This window comes from Myxocyprinus asiaticus, chromosome 18, assembly GCF_019703515.2.
Source record: "Myxocyprinus asiaticus isolate MX2 ecotype Aquarium Trade chromosome 18, UBuf_Myxa_2, whole genome shotgun sequence".
NCBI classification, from domain to species: Eukaryota; Metazoa; Chordata; class Actinopteri; order Cypriniformes; family Catostomidae; genus Myxocyprinus; species Myxocyprinus asiaticus.
Window position 1 is genome coordinate 30,168,345 of NC_059361.1, and position 26,499 is coordinate 30,194,843.

Consider the following 26,499-nt stretch of genomic DNA (forward strand, 5'->3'; position numbering starts at 1 on the left):
AACCACTCTCACTGTGTTTTGATGCTTGCCTGTAAGGATTTCACAGACTATTATGGACCCCATGGGTGCCAGTTCCAAAACTCAGACAGGAATTAGGGCGTTTATGTAGAGGGACAAGACAAGTGGACTGGAAGGGATTTAAAGGGCCGCCCATAGACAAAGAGTCACATAGTGAAGCCATTAGAGTAATGTTCATGTGCAGCTGAGGGTATTCTAGGACAGAGATTAAGCCTACTGATTCAGAGTGGCATGTTTTCTCCTATGGCCCGGAAACTTTTGGTACAATCCAGCCATCTGCCCATCAGGCATCCCTGCCACCCTCTGTGCAGTCGCTTGCCCTCTTCTCCCAACTATATCGAAGAACACCCATGTCTAAAACTAGCTCCCCAGACTGCCCTGAATAAACGGGACTTGTCTAATTTTAACAAACTGATTAAAATGTGGTGTTTTAGAATGGGAGCGGAAAGAATAAAAGGCGAAAAAAGTAGCGTTGGGAAACACCCCCAACAGTACTAAAAAGTTCAAGGGTTACATAGTCTTTATTATTAGAATATTCACATGCCATGCACTTGTAAACCATGCCTATGTGCATTCACCATCTCCCAAAGGCTTGTCTAATCAGAGAATTATAGTTTGACTCTATAAAACTGCATGGTTTCTGGCTCTCCAGTACAGAGACGATTCAGGCTACATCCACATTATAATTCACACAACAGTTCTTAAGCAACAACACACATACATTGCAGTCTCTGTTATAGTCTGCATTAAATACAAAACATAACTTTCACACAAAGCATATAAATATATATTATGGCTAATTCATTTTATATCCTGTCACATCAGCAAAATCTGATCTGACTGAAGACAGATGGTACAGCAGCATTTGCGTTTCATAGCACATCCAAACTTTGTTTTTTCACATTGATTTCAGACTTCACTTACTTGACTTGTGGATTGAAAAGCATTTAAATAACTCGATATAAAAAAATATATATAAAACCTATTATGCCTACTGCTTAACGAGAACCATACACTAACATGATGCGTGTATGCATAGTGGTATATTGAGAGAAATACAGAGCACGCAGTACAAAAATCTGACTTGTTTCAACAATGTCATTTACAATCATCCACTCAAATATCCATTTTCTCCTACCCATTTAGCTCAAACAAAGGCTAAAATTCTGAGCTAAAATACAAAAAACTAAATGAATTGGTGTCACTCTTTTTAATATTGTATATTAATAAATTGGATGCCTGACGCTAGTAGTGATTTAGTCTCGCGTATCATTTGGGAAAAAATCATTCAAACAACAAAATAAAATTCAATAGGGCTTGAAAATAAAAAGCATGTCATTAGAGTTCATTCCATTTACAATAACATAGCATTACCTTTCCACAAGTCCCTTCATTACATTTTTTTTTTTTTTTTTTTGCCTTGGCTACAACACAGTTACCAGTTCTAACCATATTCTGATGAACTTTCCCTGTAGTGCCCAAAACACAGTGCGTGGCCTTCACCAGTCCCTTCAGAGTGCAGAAAGGTATGCGAAATAGATTTTAACGTAACTTCAGGATGGCAAGATCTGGGACTAAACAGGCTTAGCAGATGAGCTGATCCTGAGCAGGTCCTGTTTGAGCTCCGTCAAAAGAGGATGGGATATTTCTACTGGCTATATCACCTAGAACCAAAGAACAAACAGTTCAAAGTAAATAAACTGAACAAAAACAGTGTAAGCAATCTATTTTAAGTACAGAATCAGTTTCAAAATAAAAACACAATTGTCATTCACAATTATTTTCCATCACTCTAGCAGTGGTGGAAGGTTTGACATTTTGGCATGTTTAACTGTCTCCATTGGATAATGTAATTAGAATTTGAGCCACCGTAGGCAATCATTATTTCAGTAACTCGACCTTAAATAGAAACTCTGCCCTGTGGCCAAAAAGAATCCATAACATTCATTTCACAGTTTAGTTGAAAGTTCAGCAAGGTCAATGTAATCCATCCATCAAAGTAAGAGAGCAGCAAATTTGGCTGTGATCCAACAGTGACGCCCAGTCCCTTGAATTTAAAGTATTAGTTCACCCAAAAAAGAAAATTCTATCATTATTTACTCACCTTCATGTTGATCCAAACCTCAGTCTTGCTTCCGCTGAACATAAAAAAAAAAAAAAAAAGTTAGGCAGAATGATAGGAACTGACAGCCTCAGTCACCATTCACTTAAAAAAAAAAGACATGAAAGTGAGTGATGACAATTGTCATTTTTGGGGGGGGGTGATCCATCACTTTAAACTGTTTTGCGTGGATGGATGACTTAACAGTTATTGCAGTAGAAGTGTGGCATCTCAATGCGCATCTCAGCGTAGGCCACTGTAGCATAAGTGACAGCTATATAGACAGTGCGCTTTGCAAAAGTTAAACGTTTGGATAAAATGGGATAATTCTGTCACAGGCAATTTTGATGAAACGGAACAACATTGTTGGGTAGAGTTAGCGGGTTAGTTAACCTTTCCCCGGCTGCATGTATTGCAGAGGAGGGTCCACCATATGACTTCAAGTCCATGGAGACTGAGGGGTAAACCTTTTCACTGCTTGACTGAAGGATGATGAGTGAAGGGCACAAAGCCATCAAGTCTATCAAATAATCAAAGAATATCTATCGGTTAAACATGTTTAAGTGCTTGCACATTTTTTGTGATCATTCAGGTCTAAATGTTACTATGATGATGTGTCCACTGCCTAAGTGATGCAGTGTGTGTGTGTGAAATTTGCATCATGCACACAATGTACCAGTGCATGGAAAACCAAAGTATACTTGGGACTATACATTGTTGATTTTTCGGTTCACATTGTTTTGTATTGTGTGGGTACTAACAGAGACCATTTAGCAGAGATGGGCCACTTCTATTAAAATGAAAGGGAGAAATTGGAACACCCAGCGGTCAACGCATGTAAAAGAGCCAATCACCTTTTAGACAAAGACATCGCCAGTCAATCAACTACAGAACACGAGTGTGCATTAGCTATGCTTTTTTTTTTTTTTTTTGTGTGTGTGTGTAATCTGAGGTAAAAAAAAAAAAAAAAAGCACAATTTATGATACCAGTGTTGTCAGATTTTACTGCTGATTTGAAATATGTTCTTTGATCGTAATCTTAACCAAATATTTGAGATTTCGGTCTTTCCCCATTCAAATAGATAGGAACTGCACTTATATGCCGTTTGTTTACATAAAGAAAAAGCTGCCCAAGAGACTTGCTAGAAAGACTTTGGTAATAATCAAATGAAAATCTTTCTATGAATGTCTCTCTTATACGTTGCAGTGCAAAATCTGATTTATTCTAATGTATCCGTTCGATTGGACGGTTCTATTCGAGTCATTGCGCTGCTTTTAATTGTGATCTTTAGGCATTTTATAGTGAAATGCTGCCATTTATTACTACACTGTAAAAATATTAATTGTATTTTATTCACCTTATGGGGGTTTTTGAGTCACAGGTACTATGAAATGTGAATTCCTTTCATCTGCATAAACATATTAGACCAACAATATTTGCCTAAATGTTGTCCCAACTAGCCAATTTCATGGTAAACAATTTTGCCGATTTGCGATTTCCCAGCACGCATTGCAACATGAATAAATTATGCACTTAGTATTATAGGCTTATTTTTAGCTGTTTATTTAATTTTTATATTTATGCTGTTATTGTTTTTTGTTGCCACTGTTAGTCAATTGTTGTGTAGTTATGTTAGGAGCTAACCTTTTTACTTAACGAGGTTTGTTGACCGTCACCGTTATTGCTGTTTGTGTGATAAGGGTTGAGGTCTATTGCGTGTTTACAGTATGTCAAACAATTGTACAGACTGCCTTGCAAGACATACCTCTCTTCAGAGTCAAAGATTGCTGTTAACATGTGAAAATTGAAACAGTGACAAAATGAAAGTTCCTGTATTGCGAATTGATACAAGAACTTTTGCATTTAGCAGACAAATTCACTAAACAAAACAACATTGAGGACAATTAAGACAGTTGTTGAGAGAACTCAAATCGAACTACATGTTGCCTTGATTTTTTTTAAAAGTTTGTTCAACAATTATTTTTTTTACAATGTATATTTCCAAAGCAGTTATATAAAGTACAATAAAATAAATTGTTTAACCAAAAATGCTATGAATAGCATTACCTACATCAGGTGGGTTTGGCAGCGGGGGGTGGCGCCCCACCCAAGAACAATGACTCAACATAGGTCAGTGCGCTCTGCATTGACGTCAGGCAGTACCCCTCCTCTCCAATCAGATACCTGTAGACACAAACACTTCAATTGAGATTCATCTCACAAGGGAAAATCTCTTCTCCACAGAGGGTCCCCTTCAGATGAACCCATCAGCTAATGAGACCAAGACATGAGATCAAGCCAAAGACAAGAGTCAATGTGGAATGTGTTACAGAGTGTGAAAAGAGAATGTAGGGGAGAAAATGAGAAATGAAAAAAGAAACAATTCCATTCAATAAAAGCAGTTTAAGATACCTGTACAGAGTCATAAACAAACAAAACCTACCAAACTGTGCCTAAGAATGAGTAAACTTCCCATCACAACTTTGTCTCATACGCTGTATAAAGTCCCGCCTGGCTTCCAAGCCACCAAGAAACAAACATCTAAGAGAGCTTTTATTTGTATTTTTATTGAGAGAAAAACCCAAACCAGAATATCCCCACATGCCTTGTTAAGTGCCAATCTAAACTAAACTAGCTTGTAAAAACGTCCAGTTTTATACTGATAAATGCAACCGAGCTCAGGGCTGTGGTCTGAATAGACACGCAAGGGTACAGTGCAGGAGGGGTGACATGAATACCCACAACGCCGCTCAGGAAACAGGTCAAACGGTCACCCCCACAAACTGAGATCTGACTGTTATGATATCCTCTGCTCAACAAATATCTAAACATCAAAGTTGGGCTTACATAAGCAGTAAGACTGAGGACATTTTGTTTGTTTTATAGGTTTATTAAAATAAGTTTATATTGAAGGGTATTTTTCCTTGTATGACATTATTTGTGCACAGAACATGAGGGTGCAATAGATACATTTTGATTATTGGCAAAGGATAAGGTCTTGCTCTGTCGATTCTAGCTGCATGCCCAAACGACAATGAGAATGTGCCAAATCCACATTATAGCACAAGGATGAGATATGACAAGCCAGATTTCCAAACAGCGTCATCTACCCAACTATTATCAACAATTAAAGCTACAAATTTGACAGATTCTCAGGCTCTGAGATATGATGCAATAGCATGATATCAGGCATATTTTATCAGGCTGTAAACGTAGATCTTTTTAACCCATTAACCTCAATAAAATTAAACTCATAAGAACTTGACAATTTTTTTCCATCAGCCACTGGCAAATGGCTCTGTATAACATGCCTGAAATGAAATCGGATTGTTGCCCTCCCCAGTTAATCATTCTCTGCTTATTACACAGCTCTCTGAAATACTTGATTCTGATTGGTCAATCAATGCATTCTGCGTCAAATATTTGTGTATAATGGCTGCTAAATTGTATAATTGACTTCTGTGTCAGGCGAAAAATGCCATATTCTTACCTTCTTTTTATCTATCCATCCACCCATCTCAATATTTCATGACCATTTATGTAGTTACTTGGATGGTTATTGTACAGTCTGCTACTCATTTAAACAACACAACAAATTTCTTCAGTGTGATTAGATTCACATCAGGGTCCAGCTGACTGTACATTATCCCTTAAGGCCCTGATATACTGCATACGAAATTGAAGAATGAACGGGTATGACATCATCTAGTAATAAATCTGGCCAAAAAGGTGTTTTTGCATTCATTTCGGTGGTTTATAACAAATCGCCTGGGTGAAAATATAGGAAAAAATTAACGGCTGCTAAACACTTTACTGCCATTGGGCCATGTCATCAGTAGGTGTGACCTGGATCTCCACCTACCTTGAAGTTTTACAGTTCAGTAGAATGTGCTTGATGGTCATAGGGGTTTGGCAACGTATACATATGGGAGGATCATCACCATTCAGTAAAAACTCATGTGTTAGTCTTGAATGGCCCAGTCAGCATCTGGTAAACACTATTTGGTCGCGCCAAGGTTTAATTTTGAGAGCAGTTACTTTGGACCCTGGGATTTATTTTGTATAGTTTATTGCTGTCGCGCTCATTCCATTCTGATTGCCACTTACTGGTGATATAAGAGTTTATTAATGGTCTGAGGTCAGAGGGTGGTATCAGACATTCTGAGATCTCCAAGTTTAATGCCTCTTTTGCAGCAGTATCTGCTTTTTCATTTCCTGCCAGTCCAATAAGTCCCAGCACACAGAGGATAATGTTGAAATCCTTCTTCTGTAATCAATGTATTTTAGTTAAAATGTTTACGATTATGGGGTGATCGGTCTCCATGGATTCAAGTGCTTGAAGGCAAGACTTTGAGTCTGTAGCGATTAAAAAGTTTAAAAGAGTTCTGTGAATTCTACTCATAGAATGAGGCATAAAGTCATTGATAACACATTTCAATGTCACATTAGTTAAGGTTTTATGGCACATCCTCATTTTTAAATGTACTTCTAAATGCTTCCCACAGCAGTGTGACGGGTGTCTGAATGTTTGCAAACAGTATACCATTGCTCGGCTGTTTAGAACTTCTTTTTACCCCTGAACAAAGAACAAAGCAGAACTTCTCTGGAAGTATATTGGGGTCTTTACCATTTGTCTGAAGAAAATATTGCTTGTGAACTCAAATTCGTGTGGTACAGGCTGCAAGGATTCTCAGTTCATAAAGAATGAAAGTTTGTTAGAGGAGCACTGGATTATGAGGACGCACCCCTCATGGATGAACTCTTCCAACGCAGCACATTCAGAGACTAGCTGAGGCATTTCACTGCGTAAAGCCACGAACGCCAGGATGGGCAGCAGGTCGTCGGCCCCTCTGAAAAAAAGAGAGAGTAGTTAGAGCTTCTCTAGACAAAAATGTGCATAAACTTAATTCTATGAAATGTCTTGCATGCAAGAAAATCTTGTCTTTTGTCTAATAGATCACATAAACCCCCATCACTCGTGCGGAAGGAAGGGTTTGCGTGAGAAAGTAGCTGGGTGTACCCTTTCCTGCTGGACTGCAGGACACCTGATATGCTTTACAGAGGTGAGAATAGATCTGCATTCCATCATTGTCCTCTCTTCTAACACTGCTATTGCTGTGCTATCAAAAATAACGCTCACGCACACTGAAGGCATGCTGGGATGACGTGGCCCTTAGCTTGTTCAAGCCTGTTTGCTAAATGATGGCCAAATTTGAGAGATTGGTGATGTGAAAAACTTCCCCCCCAAAAAATCCCCACTAAGAGGCTAAAACATGTGAGCATGTTCAACCAAGAGAAAGCCTCAAAGTTTTTTTTCTCCATGAGACAAAAGAATTGAACAATTAACGACAAACAGAGGAAATGACTGCTCTGCAGAAGGAAACAGAGCAATATAAATCCTAAATGTGCGCGAATGTTATCCAGAAAGAGCGAGAAAGAAAGAGACAAATGGAACAGAACAGACGAAATAAAGGGTGAGAATGGCTAAATTGTTCATGTTCATGCATGCATGAGGACATTCATTCTCCCTCACAACCAAACACAAACTTAAAAGTATAAACAATTAAAAAGGCAGAATGTGCATTGGCTGTGCGACTGGGGCAAAATCAGGGCAAGTCTCACAATGAAACATCCCCACTCAGATCGCGAATGCCTTTAAAGCATAATCATTTGAAAACCGAAGTTACAGCACGAAACGGAAAACACCCAAATATGTTAATGAACCCAAGCCATTGGATTTGGCTATTAACAGCACATTGTTCTACATAGAACATACATATGACTATGATTAAATGTACAACCAGGGCTAAACTATTTGTCGTGTGTGGATTTAAGCGCTGCCGACAGTGCTCAGAAAACATGCGTGTGCATCAGCCGTAGACCGGGTCTGCATGCTCTGATACAAAAAGACACATGTAGATTTGGTCCCAGGGTTAATTATTCAAGTAAATGGGTAGGACATAAGAAAACAAGAGAGAAAGAGGAACCGACAGCTTATTTTGATGGGTGGGGTGCGGTGGGAGCTAAAGGTTACAGACATCATAACGGCCCACATAATCTCCCTGCACGGTTTTTCCATTTACAGGATTCTGGTGTGAACTTGCACTTTTACCATCAAAATCGCAGATGAGTCGGGAGGAAAACATCTTAAATTTCCAACACCAAATGAGTGGTGCTGAGGTCTGTGGGAGATTAACAAGCTCAGCAACACACGATAAACAGATTCTCTACATTTTTCCACAGATAATCTGTTCCAAGTACAGTCACTCTGATAAATCTCAAATCCATTCATCAGTAGAGATACAAACAACACCAATACAGTTATATTTTTGTCCAGTAACCGACATGCAGAAATGCTTTTTGACAATAAATGCCTAATCATTAGAATACAACAATAAAAACATAATTGACTATTTTAATAACGATAAAAAGTCATCATAATTAGGGCCCGAGCACTGATGGTGTGAGGACCCTATTGTTCTTCTAGGCGTTTATTATTTCTCTCCCCAAATGAATCGCATTTTTGAGGGCCTAAACATACTCAAACTCATGAAACTTTGCACACACATCAGAAGTGGCGAAAATTTACATCTGATATGAGTTTCAGAATTAGGTGTGGCAAAATTTTGAGTTTTCACTGCACGGCGTGGGTGTGCCGGTCTGACAAAGTTTGATGTTTCGCCATGAAACAGGAAGTTGTTATAACTCATACATGCAATGTCCAATCTGCCCCAAACTTCACATGTTTGATAACAGTCCAGGCCTGAATACATCTACATGCCAATATTCAGTTATAGTCATAGCGCCACCTATTGGCAAAAGGAAATGTTTTACACTGTGATACACTCAACATTTAAGTGCTAAAAAAAAAAATTGGAGTGACATTCCCTTGGCACAGCAGCCCCAACGTGCACCAGGGTGCGAGGGCCCGTTCGTCACTGCTTGCGGCTTTAATTTCTTATTTTTATTAATGGCATCATATTTATGTTGTTTTGCAATCTAAATGGTCTGCTTTTTTATACCTTTGTTACATAGTCCTGCCCCAAACCCACACCATTGGTTGAGCCAAAAATGTACATGTCAGACCGACTGGGATACCCAAACATACACAGCAATGATGAATTCGTCACAGAGCCAAAGTAGTAAGAAATTTGTAGGTTGATTCTCAAATTATAAGGCCTTTGCTCACCAAACGTGAATTTTCTGCACTATTTCTTGCCATGATCAACATTTTGAATAAAAAAAAAAATTGATTCCTAATGAGCCATTCTCACCTGAAGCAAACATTCGTTTTGCTTTTGCATTTAATCTTACGCAAGTTCTCTTATATTTTTAATATTAAACATTTGCATCTTTGCATCACTTTTTTAATAAACAACTTTACGGATAAGTGTTATTCTTCACTAAATATTAATAATATTAATACAATTGCTGTGACTTGTAGTGCACTCTGTGTGCCTTTGAATACCAAAACCATAATTGTTATTGCTGTGCTAATTTTTAATAGTTGTTAACAGCTTTGTCTCTCGGTGGTAGTGTTAAAGTATCTAATAATGGGTCAGACTGAAGATGGGTTTTGTTGGGCGAGATCTGCATTTTATTTCTTGCACTCTTGGAGACTTTAATTTTCATCACATTTAATTAGTACCATGCAGGATTTTTAGCAAAAATTACACAAGTAGACATACATGGCAGAAAGAACCTTGGACGTTCGCTGTGAGGAGCCGCAACAATAGCACCCACAGATAATGCTATCTCAATGCGCATATTTTGCTGTTGGATTCTCCATTTTTTTATGTTTTGGATGCTCCATATGTTTCCGTAGCGCAGTCTTACCATTTGCTCCATAATTAATAGGTTGGTTACATGTGTTGCAAATTGCCTTGCCTGGTTCACTGATTTTACTGAAACAATTCAGTGAATGGGTGCACCCTTCAACCTGGACACTCTCCTGCAATCAACTCCATTTAAAACGATTTTTTTACCCCTTCATCAATTGCCTTTACTTCAGGGCTGTTCACATCTATCCTAGCCATGAGTTTATGGAAAGAATAATAGAAATAAATGACATGTAGATTTGTTCTGAATTTATCTGACAGTAAAATTACAAATCCAACACAACAAATAGTCTAATGTTGATAATAAAACGTTAAGTCAATAAGTCATATAGTTGTCCCAGCATATTAAGCTGGGATAGGAACACGCATTTTATCATCAGAAAATTACATCACCTTTAAGCTTAAATTGCTATGCATCTCCTTCGAGACTGAACGGCGGCACATACCAGTACACCCGATATTGAACAATCATTAACTGATTGAGTAGAAAAGAATAAACAGCAGAAAAATAATGGGTAAAAAAAAATAGCTCAAATTGATTCAGTCTCTATCCACACACAGGCAAGAAAAATGTGCAGTGTGTGCTGGAACACATGTTCCCATGGTGAATCATGAACTCAAGACCTTTCAAATTAGATATGGCAACATGATCTAATAAGTAAAATCATGGAGGTGCCAATTCATTGCTATGCAAATGTACAAGGAGCTTTGTCTACTGCAAGTAGCTTCATAACATATGCAAGGCCACACCTCACTGTCTGGTCCAGAAAGAAAAATTCAGATGAGTCAAAGATGACGCTTGTTTTTGGTTAGAATAATTGGACCAATCCTACTGCGGACTTGACTTTCACATTCTTGCAGCAGTTCTAGACACAGACCCTCTCTCAAAGTGAGTCAATGCCAAAGTGTGTTCCAGACAGGGTGACCCACTTAGAGGAAGTCAGCTCAGAGCACCCAGCAGGGGCCCGAGAGTCAAGACAGATCCCCTGCTGAGCTTTGGCCTCTGTGGGGTCTGATGAAGTCTGACACAGGGCCAGCGGACAGGCAGGAGGTCATTCTTTAAGTCTGAACTCCAACGTAAGAAAGTTCCATAAAGCCCATTTCAACTTTTAAAGACAGCAAGGTATGTATGACGATATGTAGACTTACATGGCTGCTGATTTGGGTGGAGGGTCGTTTTCTTGCAGCAGGCGGTATTCTTCAGCACAAGCACAGATAATTCGTAGGGCTCGCACTACAAAAAAAAAAAAAAAAAAAAAAAAAAGATTTTCAATAAACTCACACTTGGATTTAAAGATTTGTAGTCACACTTCCATTAAAGGGATAGTTCACAACATTTTTTTAATTCTGTGTTCATTTACTCACCCTGATGTTGTTTCAAACCTGTATGAACATCTTTTTCCATGCAGTGAAAGTAAATGACAGATCATTCTCTCCAACATTTCCTTTTGTGGTACATCATACATGTTTGGAACAGTATGAGGGCAAGTAAATTAAGACTTTCTTCATTTTTGGGTGAACCATCCCTTTAAGTCATCTTAAGAGATCTTACCTATACACTCCAGTTTCTTCTGAGGACAATAGTCTCTACAAAGAAGTTTCAGCTCCTGTACTGCCGACTCGTATGGGTAGGAACCGTGCAGCACAGCAGGGTCTCTGGGGAACAATTTAGATGCTATACCAATATCACCTGGTGAAACATTATGATAAAGACGCATGCTGCTCTCAACAGCCAACTCTCGTTCTCGATGCACCTTCCTAAAAGCATCAGAAGGTGACAGAGGGCAAAACATTAATATGCCATTTGTATTGAATGAAAACCATATTCCAACTTAGGAGTGATGATTTTAGGCATACCATGACTATAAAGAACACAGATTAAAATTTTGACATTTAAGAGCACTTTAGAGTTTTCAGCTTAAGTGTGCCATCTACTGCTCAATGTCCAGATAATTCATACAATCATGACTCAACTTTACTCAGCGATATCTACCATCAAACAGTTAGGCTGAGCTGAATGCTATATATTTTGATTAAGAGCTTAATCAAGTCTGTGTAAATATACTATAAGTTTAGCCCATCTATCAGCTTTAATTGCTATTTGCGAATTGTTATGCTTTGATCATTCAATTAATGCAATGCAGTACCTAAACAGTGCCAGCAGAGGGCGCCAAATGGGTGTGAAGAAAACTTCCTCTATACTCGCCACACATTGGTCTTTAGAACTTGCAGTGTTGAGACATTCAAAGGACAGAAGACACAGAGACAGCAGACGATCTGTTCCATACAAAGACAAATCCATTCACACAATTACCATAAAGAATTAGCAAACTAGTACATTTCATAAAAGGACCTTTTGACAAAAATGTTTACGGTGGATTAAGAAGCTCATGCGTTGGTTATACTCTGGCGCATGATACAACCATACAAATTCCACTGGCTATAATGGGGGTTTTCTGCGAATGCTGAACCTGCATTTCATATATCTAAAGTCTCGACTAGAGTTCTCAAAAAGCAGCAGAATGCAACAACCAAGAACAAGAAATGTTGTGCACTCAGTAACTGCAGCCAGTTTTCCTATAGATATTCACAACTAGTAAAACTACAACAACGTATGTGACACACAATGACAAACATTTACCGATAGAATTGTGGATGTCTTTGACTATTGCCTTCAGATGTTCTTTCAGAGCACGCTCCTCAAGATCTTGAATATGAGTCCCTTGGTCCATGTGCGTCGTGTCTATGATCACATCAGAATCTGTGTCTTCACCACTGTGAGAAGGAACCCAGTCCAGCTGAGTAAGGAAATTTTCCAGATCCTCAAAGGAGTTCTCCCTATCTGTACCACCTAGAGATGGGGGCTCGTCCGGGTCTGCCTCCGACTTTGTGTCGTTGGCATTGACGTCGTGGGACGGGGAAAGGGAGATAGAGGCGTCAGATAAACTATGTTTAAGAGCTGATTTGAATGGGTTCCGCTGCTGCTGTGGCGAGATGGGAATGTCGGAGAGGAGCAGGCTCTGGGCACTGTGGGAGGGCTTTAAAGGTAGTGAGCAACCAGGCATTGGGCTCAGATGAGCATGCTGGCTCACTATGGGGTACAGACTGTTATACACCCTGTACTGAAGCCTCTTTAACAACTCCATGACTGGGTGATCTGGGCAGCTGGTACCAGGAAAGAAAAAGGCAACACGTGATATGAGACACAGCTTCAAACACTCAATTATTAGTGCACTGATGATCGGACACTAAGAACCTACCTGAAAAGACAGGCAATAAGACCTGAAACCAGTGTCGGATCATTTGGACTCTTTTTCAAATTAGCCTTCCAAATTTTTGGCCATTCCTAAAAGATCAAACAAATAAATGAATGCATATCCATACATAGGTTGACTGGTATACCAGAATAATGGATACCGCTATCGATAATAGCGACACACACATAGGCATACAAAGATCAAAACTGATGCAGCAATTAAAACTCACATGATCTTGCTCGTATTCAAGCACGCTTGCATAAAGAAATCGCTGCTCTTGTTCCTCTTGTGTCATTGTCCCACAGGTGGCAAATCTCCTGTATGCAAAAATTTACTTCACATCCAATCATGTGCGCAAATGAACACTTCATAGCATAGAACTGCTGGTCATTAAATGGCTTAAATTTCATTGTAATTCCAAGGGATTGGCAATAAAATAAAGCTATGAATTATCTATCAACTAATATTTTTGTTCAGATTCTGGTTTAAAACGCACCTGTTGGCTTCCTCCTGCAGCCGGAGTCTCCTCTCCTCCATTTTCCGTTGAAGCTGCTAGTGCTTAGGAAAACTCCAACCAGTTTTTCAAAAATGTACTCCACTCAGATATAAAAAGAGGGCAAACTTTACTCACTTCACATATGGAATGCTTATTCAAAATAAATACTTCTCATGGTGCGTATCAATCAGCTCCCTAGTTCAGTAGTCAGTGCACTGATCAGTGAGTCGGACATTTCTAGGATTGTCTCAAATTGCAAAATCGTTCCAGTGCACTAAAATGTTTGCTCCCTAAAAATTCAGGGTGCATCATTGCTCACTATGTTCCCTTACCGGAAACATCGTCATGTCTTCTGAAGTCTCTCAAATCATTAGAAGAGGAGCACAAGTGTAAAATTATTTAGTACAAGTACCTTTGTCCCCTCTTTAAAAGATATCTATTATTCATAATGTCCATAAAAGAATACAAATACTTTATTATAGTTTAAAAAGATTTAAATGCACTCCTTTGCATTTTTTTTATGTTATTTATCTTTTATAATAACGTCATAGGTTTTAATATCTACAATGAAAACGCATGAGTCATTATTAAGCGATGTTGCTGAATAATACCAGCTGCGTTTAAAAGCGCGACCTCGTACTCGTGTTGCAGGTGACCGAGGCATAAGTGTCCCAATGTTCAGTGGATAAACACCCTTAGCAGTGCCCGAATTTGTGTTCACGATATACTGATTCATGACATAGGGAGCTGATTGAGACACACAGTCAGTTCACACCCAGATTTCATAAAACCGCAGCATAAATATAATACCATAAGAGTTTGAGCATGAATAATCAGATTCCTTTGCTTTAGAGAGAGAGTACATAAGGTCACAGAGTCCTTGACCTTTAGTCAAATTTCTTTCCAGACCATCCTGACCTCTTATGCATCTCGAAGGTCAAAAATTGAAGACAATAGAATCATAAAATACACCTCAAAAACCCTTTGCTGAACTTAAAGACTTCAATATAATAACCTTAACAACATAACTTAATGATTGAAATTGATAATTGAAAAAAAGAAAAAAAAAATCCAAGTTTACAAGAGCAATCCAATTACAAGCACCAGTGTCACAAACTAGTATATTTTCACACCCATCCAAGCCCAAATAGATTTAAATAGGTTTTACAAAAGAACAGTAGAACGGTTTTAAACTGCAATGCATTTGTAGCGTCAAGTGTAGCAATAGAAACCAGATCTTCATAAAGGCCACGGCCCAGAAAACCATAAAGGATACAGCATCTTGCCTGGCTTTGGCTATTATCAGATTCTCCATCATCTGCCTCTGGAGTGAGAGGGTCTGTATAAAAGGAGAAATAAAGACAACACTGTTTGTACAAGTAATTAAATCAGTCCCCTGATTAATTTCATTGGGGGTTCTTTAAAGTAAGAAATACAGTGCCCATAAGTTTACGTAACCCTTGTTTATCTTTCTCTTTAAAAAAAAAAAAAAAAAAAAAAAAAAAAAAAAGAGGGATCATAAAATTGCTTTTTGTTTTAAATTTAGTACTGTCTGGAAGAAGCTATTTGACATAACATATTGACCTAAGCCTTTTGTGATAGTGAGTTGTGCACGAGTCCCAGGTTTGTCCTGGGCAGTGAAGCCGTCCACTGATCTTGACAAAAGGCTCCAATTACTCTCTGTACATTCTTTGGTTTCCCAACATGCTCCACACATTTTAGTTCCTCCCCACAGTGGCTCAATGATGTTGAGATCTTGCTTTGCTACTCAGGACAATTGAGGGACTCATAAACGATTTTCTCTAAAGGCCAGACACAGTCACTGATACCTGAAGAGGCGACACACAATATTAAGAACGAAGGGGTGTGTAAACTTTTGAACAGGATACTGCCAATTCAGTTATTATTAAAGGGACAGCTCAGACAAAAATGATAATTCAGTCATTTATGCACTCTCATGTTGTTCCAAACCCATATGACATTCTTCCGTGAAACACAAAAGGAGATGTTAGGCAGAAAATTAGCCATAGTCACCACTGAGACTAACATACTACATCTCCTTTTGTGTTCCACTGCAGAAATAAAGTCATACAGGCTTAGGACAACATGAGGGTGAGTAAATGATGAAAATTCCCCCCCCTCCCATTTTCTCTCCAATTTGGCATGCCCAATTCCCAATGCACTCCAAGTCCTCGTGGTGGCAGAGGACGAATCTTAGTTGCCTCCGCGTATGAGACAGTCAATCCATGCATCTTATCACGTGGCTTGTTGAGTGCGCCGAGTTACTGCGGAGACTTAGCACGTGTGGAGGCTTCACGTTATTCTCCGCGGCATCCACACACAACTCACTACGCGCCCCACTGGAGCGAGAACCACATTATAGCGACCACGAGGAGGTTAACCCAACGTGACTCTACCCACCGTAACAACCGGGCCAATTGGTTGCTTAGGAAGCCTGACCGGAGTCACTCAGCACGCCCTGGATTCAAACTCGTGACTCCAGGTGTGGTAGTCAGCATCTTTACTTGCTGAGCTACCCAGGCCCTGGTGAACTGTCTCTTTAAATGTTAGTTGTGTCAAGTAGTTTTATCAGGGCAGTGCTAACTAAAAAACAGAACGCAACTTTTATCATTCCCCTCAATTTTTTTTTAAACATTTAACACATTCTGCAAGGGCTATGTACAGTTGTTAGAGGAAAAAAGCATGATGATTTTGATTAGATTTAGCCATTTTGACATAGCAGACATTCAGAAAGCATCAAAAATAATAGGCAATAAAATGTATAAGCATTTAATTGTTGGCCTTAATATGGCTTTATAGCCACATAAAGCATCAGTTATCTTTTAAATGTGGCATTTTGTACAGGAATGCATACAGATTCATAGATCTTAAACTTGCTATTTTAAGGGGTGTTTCATCTTTTAAAAAGCAAGAACGTTATTTATATACATGGTTTAATGAAATGTTTTGCTGAATTTGACAAAGGTTCTGAAAATTCTCAACCATAGTGAAACAAAAATCACTGTTATAATATACACATTTGTGCGTGAACCATAATTAGCACATTTACACATTTAAAAGTCATAAAACAATACCTTCATACATTTTAATTTTGTGTCGTTTCATAAAGCAAAGTTTAATTTTGGTGTAAAGAACCATTTTAGCGTATTCACCTGTAGTACCTCCCCAAAAGTTCCCTACATAGTGTACACTAAGCAAGTACGCAGAGGCTACATTTAAACTTTATAAACACACCCCAAAATATTCTTTTACTTGACCCTCGTTGAAATGTCGAATTTTTGAAGCTACAGTATAAAACAATAATCTACATTTAATATTCAATAAGGATGTTTTGCCCAGCGACAGTTACCATCGTAAATACTCGGCCACTCACGTGTTACAAATAGATAGACAAATAATGAAGATACCTTCCAAAACACCTTCAGTTTTCTCCAGTATAAACGGAGATCCACTGGCTTTTCTCTGCGACTCCGGATCATTCTCGAAAACTGGATAACACAATGTTTGTGTCCCGTGACTTATAAAGTCTATCAAACGCGTTTTAAACCGACCCTCCACCGAAAGTCAATCACTGTAAGTAAACGCGGTATTGTTAATTAAACTGCTGTAGTACACACCGTAAATTAAATATAAATTCTCTCTCTGAGTGTGTGAGGTCAATCTATCACTACAATCAGAGGAACATGTGAGTTGAGTGAATCACGCAAAGCCATTTAAAAAGAAAAGGTGTGGCGTCAGAAGTGTTTTACGCATGCGCACAATCAGGTAAGAAACCACTGTCCATAAACATCCAAAATTGGGGCAAAGAACAATAACTTCATTGTATTAGGGTTAATGGATTGGACTTACAACACCAAGCCAGACCATTTCTTAGTCTGGTAAATATATGCGTGTATATCTGATTAATAAAAATATAACTGTTTATTTATATAAAAAATGTAAAATACACACATACATGCAAATTCTTTCTCTTCCACTCATAATGTTTATTCCTGACTTACCAATGAAGTCTTTTGTGTGGCCTGACCAGGAGTAAGTCTTGCCATCCGTGCCTCATAATTAGCCTTAAGTTTCTGGTTAAGACGTGATGCCTCCTCAATAGGCGTCAATTCCCTGTCACACACATACACGTACCCAAACGTAGACAAAAAATTAGTTATATAGTATAGTATAGTAAATATAGTAGTATAACGTAAATTATACAAACATATTAAGAACATTTAGTACATTAGGGACAGCTCTCATTGACAACAGAACTTATAAAAGAACATAATGTACTATTATCTTCCCCCACTATTACAGAACTGACGTCCTTGAAAGATCAATTACTGGGGTCAATGTAACCTGGTGTCATATGAACCATGAAAAAAAAAAAAAATGACAGCAATAAACAACCATATGTTAAAGGATGTGGATGATGAATGTGTCCATATCATTTATCTCATATTTTTCTTCAATCTGTAACCGACATAAAAATGTTTAATCCAAAAGAAACCCCAAAATCTATGGACTTAATATTTTAAATGAAGCAGGGTGCTTTAAACAACTATTAGAAAAATAACAAATGGAGTAAATAAGTAAACATACCAAAATTCCAAATTTCTGTCATTATTGTATGTGAATATCTCTAGAAAATCTAGATAAAGAATACAAATAACAAAAAACAGAGTGTGTAGAGATTATCAGTATCATAGACTGGACCCAGCCTGATCTAATGAAAATGATGTGACTGTGGCAACATTTTTGCAAAACGTAATGATGCGTCATTACACGTTTGGCTGCAGTAACCCAGTGAAATGTCCAGTGAGGGGTGCCAAAAGCGAGTGAAATGTCATAATCAGACAAGGTTTTTAAGGTGAATGTTAGATGGAGGTTTTAACTAGTAAAACATACCTCCCTAACATAAAACTTTAACCTAAACCTAACCAATCCAAGCAAATGAGAGGTAAACAAAACAGGCCAAATCCGATTGTGTCGATACAATCAAATATAAATATATTGCGATACTTTTTATCACAATATTGTATCAATATTCAATACATTTTGGGAAGATTAAAGAAATAAATCATGGACAACTAATAAGCGTGAGATCGAAGAAACAGAAAAGCTATATTCATTAATTTGGTCAAGAAAAAATTTCGATTTAAAAAGTAAAAAGTTTAAATCATTGCATTTATCATTGCTTCACTGTTAGTGTTCAATGAATTTTTTTGTATCAGATTTACTCCCTCTGTTATGCACCAATTTTAAAAGCACATTATTTATATGTTTTAAGAGAAATTTTTTCTCAATTAAAGCTATAAACACAGATGTTTTAATTATATAGGGAAAAAATATTATAAGCCAACTATAATGATATATGATGGAAGTTTTTCGTTAACAATATATTCTGGCTTGGCCCCGCATGCCCCGAGGATTTTTTCAATCTGGCCCATTTGTCGATGAAGTTGAATAGCCCTGCCGTAGTACATAACCAGAAACTATGGCCTTAGAAGTATTTGAAAGAAGTGATTCCGTCTCTTGTAAAATGTTCTTAGACATCCAATATAACAAACAGAGCCATTCATTCTGGATACATTTAAAAGTGAATTGTAACACTACTATTAAAGGTGCACTCAGTAACTTTTTGTTTAATTTGTGCTGGCCAATATGGCAGTCATCTTGGATTTATACTAACACATTGTGGCGTGTATGCATAACGCAAAAGCAATAACTTTTGGTTATCAATGCCATTGTAGTAATGCATTATTGCAGACTCCCATGATAAAATTTGTTTATCATGAAATCATAAACTATAATAATGTAAATGAGATGCTCAGAATATTAAACAGTTTAAAACCACGTAAATAAAGGAAACAATTTTTATCGGACTGTAAGTTGACAGAGTTTAAAAAATCTTCTTAAAGTTATGTAAAATTAATATATATAAAATGTACAGCCTTAATAAATAATAAAATAAGTAAATTAAATAATAAAACAGCTTTTATTAAGCTACTGATGCGAGCATAATCATTGTAAACAGATTTTCGTAGACAACTATTCATTTTTTTTATGAGAATATTTTTTTAAATAAGGAAATAATACAGAGTGCACCTTTAAATGTAGAGTTCTGAGATAGTCAGAAAAAAAACTGAGCTGAAACAACTTTCATCATTAACATTTAGGATTACATCTTTTTTTCACTGTTATTTGTGTTTTGTTTTTGTTTGTTATCTTGTACATCAGTGTTTATCATACAGTATCTTTGGGGTCTCTGGGAGAGGCCAGCTGTGAACTCAATGATCAATGGTTATCAGGACTCTGAACTCATCATTACACAGGTTCCTCCACCTTCTACTGCATTCTGTTGTTATGTATAGAGCTGTTATGATACACTCAGTGGCTCACTTTCTGTTGTCTTGTGACTCCACTGTCTGAAACTTCTGGAAGACTTCAGGTGGGAGAAAGGATGACCCTGTCGCCCCTCCATCTGAGAGGACTCTGCGATGTCTGTTGGGCTGAAGTTTAGGATGCTGTTTACAAACCATTGCTGCCTCATTAGATGTTTCTACAGAAAAAAAGTTTAAAATATTCATGCAGTACATTGGTGCTGTTGTCCTTGATACTTAATATCAGTAGTCTTACTAAATACAGGGTTGCTGCAGAGTTTTTAAAATCAAATTTAAGACTTTTTCAGACCTTTTTCAAGACCTGAACAAATAAAATTAATACCGTATCCCCATTCCAAAACAAACCCACACAATCTCACAATAAATCATGTATCACAGACTCTTACTTAAACAGGCAGGGGCACACATTCAACATGGCCTTAACATTGCTTATCAGTAAAACAGGGTAGGATATATGCAAGTTTCAAATACTCAAGAAATGTTTTCCACACATTGTATTTATCACATTAAAATTGGTTTATGTATTATAAAAATAAATAAAAATTAGAGGTCAAACGATATTGGATTTTGCTGATAAGATAATGTGTTAAAAGAAAATTAATCTGCCAAATGTTTTTAAAATTGGTAGCATATATTAAATGTTCTTAGTCTTTCCTTCCTGTGATGGGGATTGCCAGACAGAGGCTACGAAAGTCCAAATTGAATTTATATATACCAATAAAAGTTCCGGGATTCATAGCCTGGAACTTTTAACTTTAAAGGCTGAAATACACCGGGGACTCTTATTTTGAAATGTTTGCGCTTCACTGCTTCCAGCTGCTCATTCGAACAGATAAGGGACATAAAATGTGCACACCTACAATAATCTATAACATATTACAGTATAAACAGTTAAAAGTAAACAATGTCATATTTCATCAACACTATATCATCAACAGTTGATCTTTAGTGATAGCTTGTCATAACTACCCGATATAGCTTAATGATTGTGAACTGCTGTGCAACAGCTGAAAACACTCACAAGCAGTGTTAGGGGTAACACAATAAAAGTAACATGCATTATGTATGTGAGTTGTGGTGGCGTAGTGGGCTAACGCACAGAACTTGTCAGCAGAAGGTTGCCGGTTCAATTCCTACAGCCAACACCATTGTGTCCTTGAGCAAGGCACTTAACTCCAGGTTGCTCCAGGGGGATTGCACCTGTAATAAGTGCACTGCTTTGGATAAAAGCGTCAGCCAAATGCATAAATGTCAGATTACTTTTTCGAGTAAAGTAACATAATTTTTATTTTAGACCATAATATTATGTTACTTATGTTAATAGTTACTTTTTAAATAAAGTTACGTGTTGATTTTGTACACCTCTACTGTCCCTGTACTGTGAGAAATCAGGAGTAAAAGTGTGCAAACTTCGGGGAGGAGATGTAGTGCATGATGGGCATTGTAGTTCTATAGAGTGTGAGGCCAGAGACTATTTAGCAGAGACGACTCACTTCTATTTAAATGAATGGGAGAAACTGGAACTCCCAACCAAGAAGCTCTAGCACCCAACTGTCAATGGATGTAGAAAGGAAGTCCCGCCTTCCAGGTAAAAGAGCCAATCACCTTTTAGATGCAGACATAGCCTGTCAATCAACTCGCTAACGCGAATGCGCATTAAATTACGTGTTTTAGCGTAATATGAGGTCAGCATTTGATTGAGTGAAACGTGATTGGTTCATGTGTTAATACACACTGCATTAAAAAAAAAATCAGTAAACGTGTTTAGGCAGAGGGTTTATAAGACTAGTCTTCTACTGGCCATGACATGATACACAGGGTGAAATACTCGCTCAATTCACTGACTTATGCAGCCGAACTGCTCCGTGTTACAGCTCCTCATAACTGAGAGAATGGGATGAGAAAAGCTGACTCTGGATCAGTGGCTCCGAGCAAAGTTCTACATCGATTGTGTACACAGAGAAAATGTCTTAGTTTCTAAAAAGATTCTATATTTTTGTTTTATAATAAACAAGTAGTTTGATTCATGAAACAAACTGTTTTTATGTTTTTATGACATTTTGGTTGTATCAACATGCGCCTTTGAAGTTGTATGCGATCAACCAGTGGCGTCTGTACTCACCGTGGATCAACTCAAAACAAGCATGAACTGAGATGACTTAAGTGAAAAATGTAATTTTATTACCAGACACATTCCTTGAACATGTTAGGTTGGCATTCCCCACTGAATTTTATCCTGACTTTTGAAAAACATCTTAAGTTGACTCTGACATCATCGATGGGCACAACACATGATGACATATATGATGCCGGATCAAGTGTTGGACTTTAGGGAAGACAGTGGTTATTCTTCATTATTCATATTGGCTGCCATGTTGGTGGAAAAACAAATCATGCATATTCATGTTATTGATTCATTATTATACTGTAAATATGACGTGAAGACCTACTTTCTAAATATCTTTTTGTTTACTATGTTGTTTTGACATGAGTGTTGTACAGAATGCATGGCCTGTTTGTATGGAATGCATAGAATAGCAGAAGATAAAGTGGCTGTGAGAAAAAAGTAACGCAAAAGTAATGCAAAAGTAACGTAATGATTTACTGTCCATAAAAATAAATTATTAATTAATTAAGTTAATATTCTAACGAGTTACTTTTAAAAGTAAAGTTACCCAACACTGCTCACAAGCCCCCACGTGCATGGAGAAAACACAACAGTGCCGCATTTGAAGGACGCAACGCATGCATTTATTTAATTAAATCATATTCTTTTGAAGTTTGATAATTACATTAGGTCATATCACGATTCCTGTCTTTCCGTCCCCAAATTTAAGACCTCTTTAAATGATTATTAAGACTTATGCTGTATCATTTAATATATTTAAGACTTTTTATGACCTTACATTTTGGAAAACTGAATTTAAGACTTTTTAAGGATCCACGGAAACCCTGAAATAAAGGCTCACCTGTCATTTTGGCATCAATTGTTACTGGAACGACAGGAAGGGTGGTCTGTTTGAGAGAGTTTAGTGGAGTTGGTGTGGAGGAGACTGACGCAGGAGACTTGTGCTTTCTTTCTATGCAAGATTTGACCCTCTCTAAACATTGCTCAACCAGTTTCACCATCTTTTCCATTTCCACTGACTCCAGCTCTCCCTCGTCTGGCAAAAGAAGTGCATAAGAGTCATATGACTTAGACAGTAAACATGAAATGGAATTATTACCAATTCAGTCCAAAGAACAAAAGAGATGACTTATAAATCTGGTAGTCACGTACCAGGGTGAGAAGATCTAGTTTTATCTTAATAGAGCTTTAAGTATCATTTAATGTAATCTGTACTACAAGAGTTAAAGGGATAGTTCACCAAAAAATGTAAATTCTCTCATCATTTACTCACTCTCATGCCATCCCAGATATGTATGACTTTCTTTCTTCTACTGAACACAAACAAAGATTTTTAGAAGAATATTTCAGCTCTGTATGTCAATACAATGCAAGTGAATGGTGACCAAAACTTTGAAGATCCAAAAAGCACAAAGTCAGCATAAAAGTAATCCATATGACTCTAGTGGTTTAATCAATGTCTTCTGAAGCAAACCGAAATATAACGCCCTTTTCACTATAAATCTTGACATCTGCAGTGTCGCTGGCTATCATGATTTCAAGCTCGATTACACTTCCTATAGCTCCATCTAGTGCTCTGTGCAAGCATCAAGCACCAGGAAATGTAATCCGGTTTGAGTTCATGATCGTGCCTACAGTCTGCAATGACAAGGTTTACGGTAAAAAAGGAGTTACATTTTGGTCTGTTCTTACCCAATATTGATTAGATCGCTTCAGAAGACATTGACTAAACCACTGGGATCGTATGGATTGCTTTTATGCTGCCTTTATGTGCTTTTTTGGAGCTTTAAAGTTCTGGTCACCATTCACTTACATTGTATGGACCTACAGAGCTGAAAAATCCTTCTAAAAATTGTTTTTTTTGTGTTTTGCAGAAGATAGAAAGTTATAAATGAGGGTGAGTAAATTTACATTTTTGGGTGAACTATTCCTTTAAGATAAATTTGAACACATAAAAGCAGTGAGTGGTCATGTGTGTAATTTACTAACTGCGTACTCTGGTCAATGAAATTCACTGGGATTTCATGATGAGTCGCTGAAGCAAATGAACAAGGCCAGATTTAGAGTCTAAAAGATCACTGTAACTAAGCCAGACACTTGTGTGACACATGAGCACACATAAAATCTCTTCCTTAAAAATACACAGGAACTTTGTTCCTTCTTAAAAAAAAGGAAGTCAGTTTACACCCCATAACGATGACTAACATGAAGGAAATGAAATGTATTGTAAAATAAAGCACAGAATGAGTTTGACTGGAAAGGACGGAAGATTTTTGGAACTACTATTATGCAGATTTGATGTATTATAACTTACGTGTAGATGCTGCATCTTCAAGCAGAGCATGAGAGATGTAGTTAATGCTTTTTAAGTATTCACAGTACGCCTCCTACAAGGGGAAAAATAACTACAATGAGTGGCAGAAAGATTTGTTCTATGCAATTAAGCCTTTCTTGATCTCATGGGTTAACACCTTCCCACTCCATTGAAAGAATGACATCATGATTTATCATCTAAATCCAGGGCTTTCAGCCAGGGATCAGGGGAGAAGATATAAAACTTTTTTTTTTGTGTTGGCTGAGAGTTTGGGTAGGGGGGTCCCTGGGTGTGTAAAGGTTGATAACCCCTGATCTGGTTAATTTTATCTAAATCTATAATGGATTTGAAAGTTTTACAACATGAACTTAAACTGACCCCAGGCACAGCAGATCTTTAAACAACCTCCAATTCTGATTATGATACAGGAGGTAATTAGTTTAAAAGGGGACATTGGTAGCTCAGTGGTTAAGGCTCTGGGTTACTGATCAGATGGTCAGGGGTTCAAGCCCCAGCACTGCCAAGATGCCACTGCTGGGCCCTTGAGTAAGGCCCTACCTGCTCCAGGGGCACTGCATCAAAAGGCTGACCCTGCACTCTGACCCCAGCTTAGCTGGGATATGTGAAAAAAAAAAAGCAAATATATATATATATATGTGTGTGTGATAATTAAATTTAAATTAAATAAATTAAAGAAACATCAAAAAGTAAACAATGCATTTCACTGGTAACATGATGTTATCCACTGAATTTATCACCACTTTTACAAGATAAAGTTTGCATTTTGATCGCGATCGACTGGATCCCTGCTGTCTTGTGGGAAAATATTGGGGTTCTCATATCCGTATTCAATATACTGATTTAGATCATGTTTATATCCTGATAAGTGACGTCATTCTCGCATGCAATTATTGGCTGAATCTAACCCTGCACCGAACAGAACAGGTTAAAAAAATTAAACGCGTGTACCTTGTGTCTGTTGCTTGTGTCCAGCTGAATGGCCACTTTTACGAGTTTCATGGCATTCTGTAGTGGTCTCTGATTACTGTCACTGACAGGGGCGGCCATCCTGCCAAAACAATGAGTGAGTCTGGCCGCAACAACCTTAGGGCTGCAGTCTTATGATTTCAAAATAAAAGTCGCTCTTTTCTATAGATACAGATAGAAAAGGCGACTTTTATCTACCCAGCACTTCATACAAATATACTGTATATGTATGAAGTGCTGAATTTAATTTTTATGGTAGTATAATCTGATTGCTTTTGAATTCAGACATAATTCTTGTTTATTTGGTATCGAATGTATTTGAGTAGGATAAGCTTGTACCATTTTGACATACTTTGATATGATTTTGACTTGCTATGGTTTTGTGGCAGCTCAGTGGGTAGCACTGTGGCCTCAAAGCAAGAAGGTCCGTGGTTCGAGTCTTGTGTCTTTCTCTTTGGAGTTTGAATGTTCTTCCCGTGTTTGCGTAGGTTTCTTCCGGGTGATACGTTTCCTTCACAACATTAGTTAAGTGAATTGGAAACTGTAAATTGCCCATAGATGAGAGTGTGAACGTGTGTGTTAGCCCTGTAATGGACTGGCCACCTGTCCAAGGTGTTTCCCTGCCTTCGTCCCAAGACAGCTGGGATAGGCTCTAGCACTGCACAACATAGGACTAGCGGCTATAGAAGATGGATGGATATGATTTTGTGTTTGTGTTTTACTCGCTATTTGTCTGTTTTTGAGTGAAATAAAAAAGACACTTAAAATGTTCTTATCCTGGCAATTTTGGCATTACATATGCCATCCATGTGTGTTAACAGATAAGACCAGTTATATTTGTAAATTAAAATATTTGTAAAATAATAATAATAATAATAAATTGTCACAAAAGTAAAAGTGCATTCATGTACATTTCTGAAGCAGAGTACAAAAGCAATTCGCAAAACTA

General features: G+C 37.7%; 1 protein-coding gene across 2 annotated transcripts; it reads right to left on the reverse strand.

Moving 5' to 3' along the window:
- Positions 1–520: 520 nt before the first annotated feature.
- LOC127455895 (VPS9 domain-containing protein 1-like) lies at positions 521–25,666 on the reverse strand. Of its 2 annotated transcripts, none has more exons than XM_051724069.1 (17): positions 25,533–25,666; positions 24,564–24,636; positions 23,091–23,285; positions 20,120–20,279; positions 17,734–17,845; positions 14,988–15,050; positions 13,712–13,764; positions 13,445–13,532; positions 13,219–13,304; positions 12,600–13,123; positions 12,106–12,235; positions 11,511–11,716; positions 11,108–11,192; positions 6,866–6,970; positions 4,192–4,304; positions 2,123–2,156; positions 521–1,682 (listed from the first exon to the last, which is right to left on the reverse strand). In XM_051724069.1, exons 1-15 carry the CDS (start codon positions 25,629–25,631, stop codon positions 4,193–4,195), a joined length of 2,091 nt encoding a protein of 696 aa, XP_051580029.1. In that variant the 5' UTR covers positions 25,632–25,666; the 3' UTR covers positions 521–1,682; positions 2,123–2,156; position 4,192. The 2 variants fall into 2 exon arrangements, with proteins under 2 accessions (XP_051580029.1, XP_051580030.1); XM_051724070.1 differs by having other exon boundaries at positions 4,188–4,304; positions 25,533–25,650.
- Positions 25,667–26,499: the final 833 nt, after the last annotated feature.

Bases quoted from the DNA above. Each gene is read 5' to 3' on its own strand.
- LOC127455895 (XM_051724069.1), bottom strand. From the start codon at position 25,631: ATGGCCGCCCCTGTCAGTGACAGTAATCAGAGACCACTACAGAATGCC. The intron at 13,765-14,987 runs GTATCCTTTATG...AAGCACTAGCAG, and splicing joins CCAAAGCCAGGCAAGATGCT to CTTCAACGGAAAATGGAGGA. The intron at 11,717-12,105 runs GTACTGCATTGC...TGATGCTTTTAG, and splicing joins CCTCTGCTGGCACTGTTTAG to GAAGGTGCATCGAGAACGAG.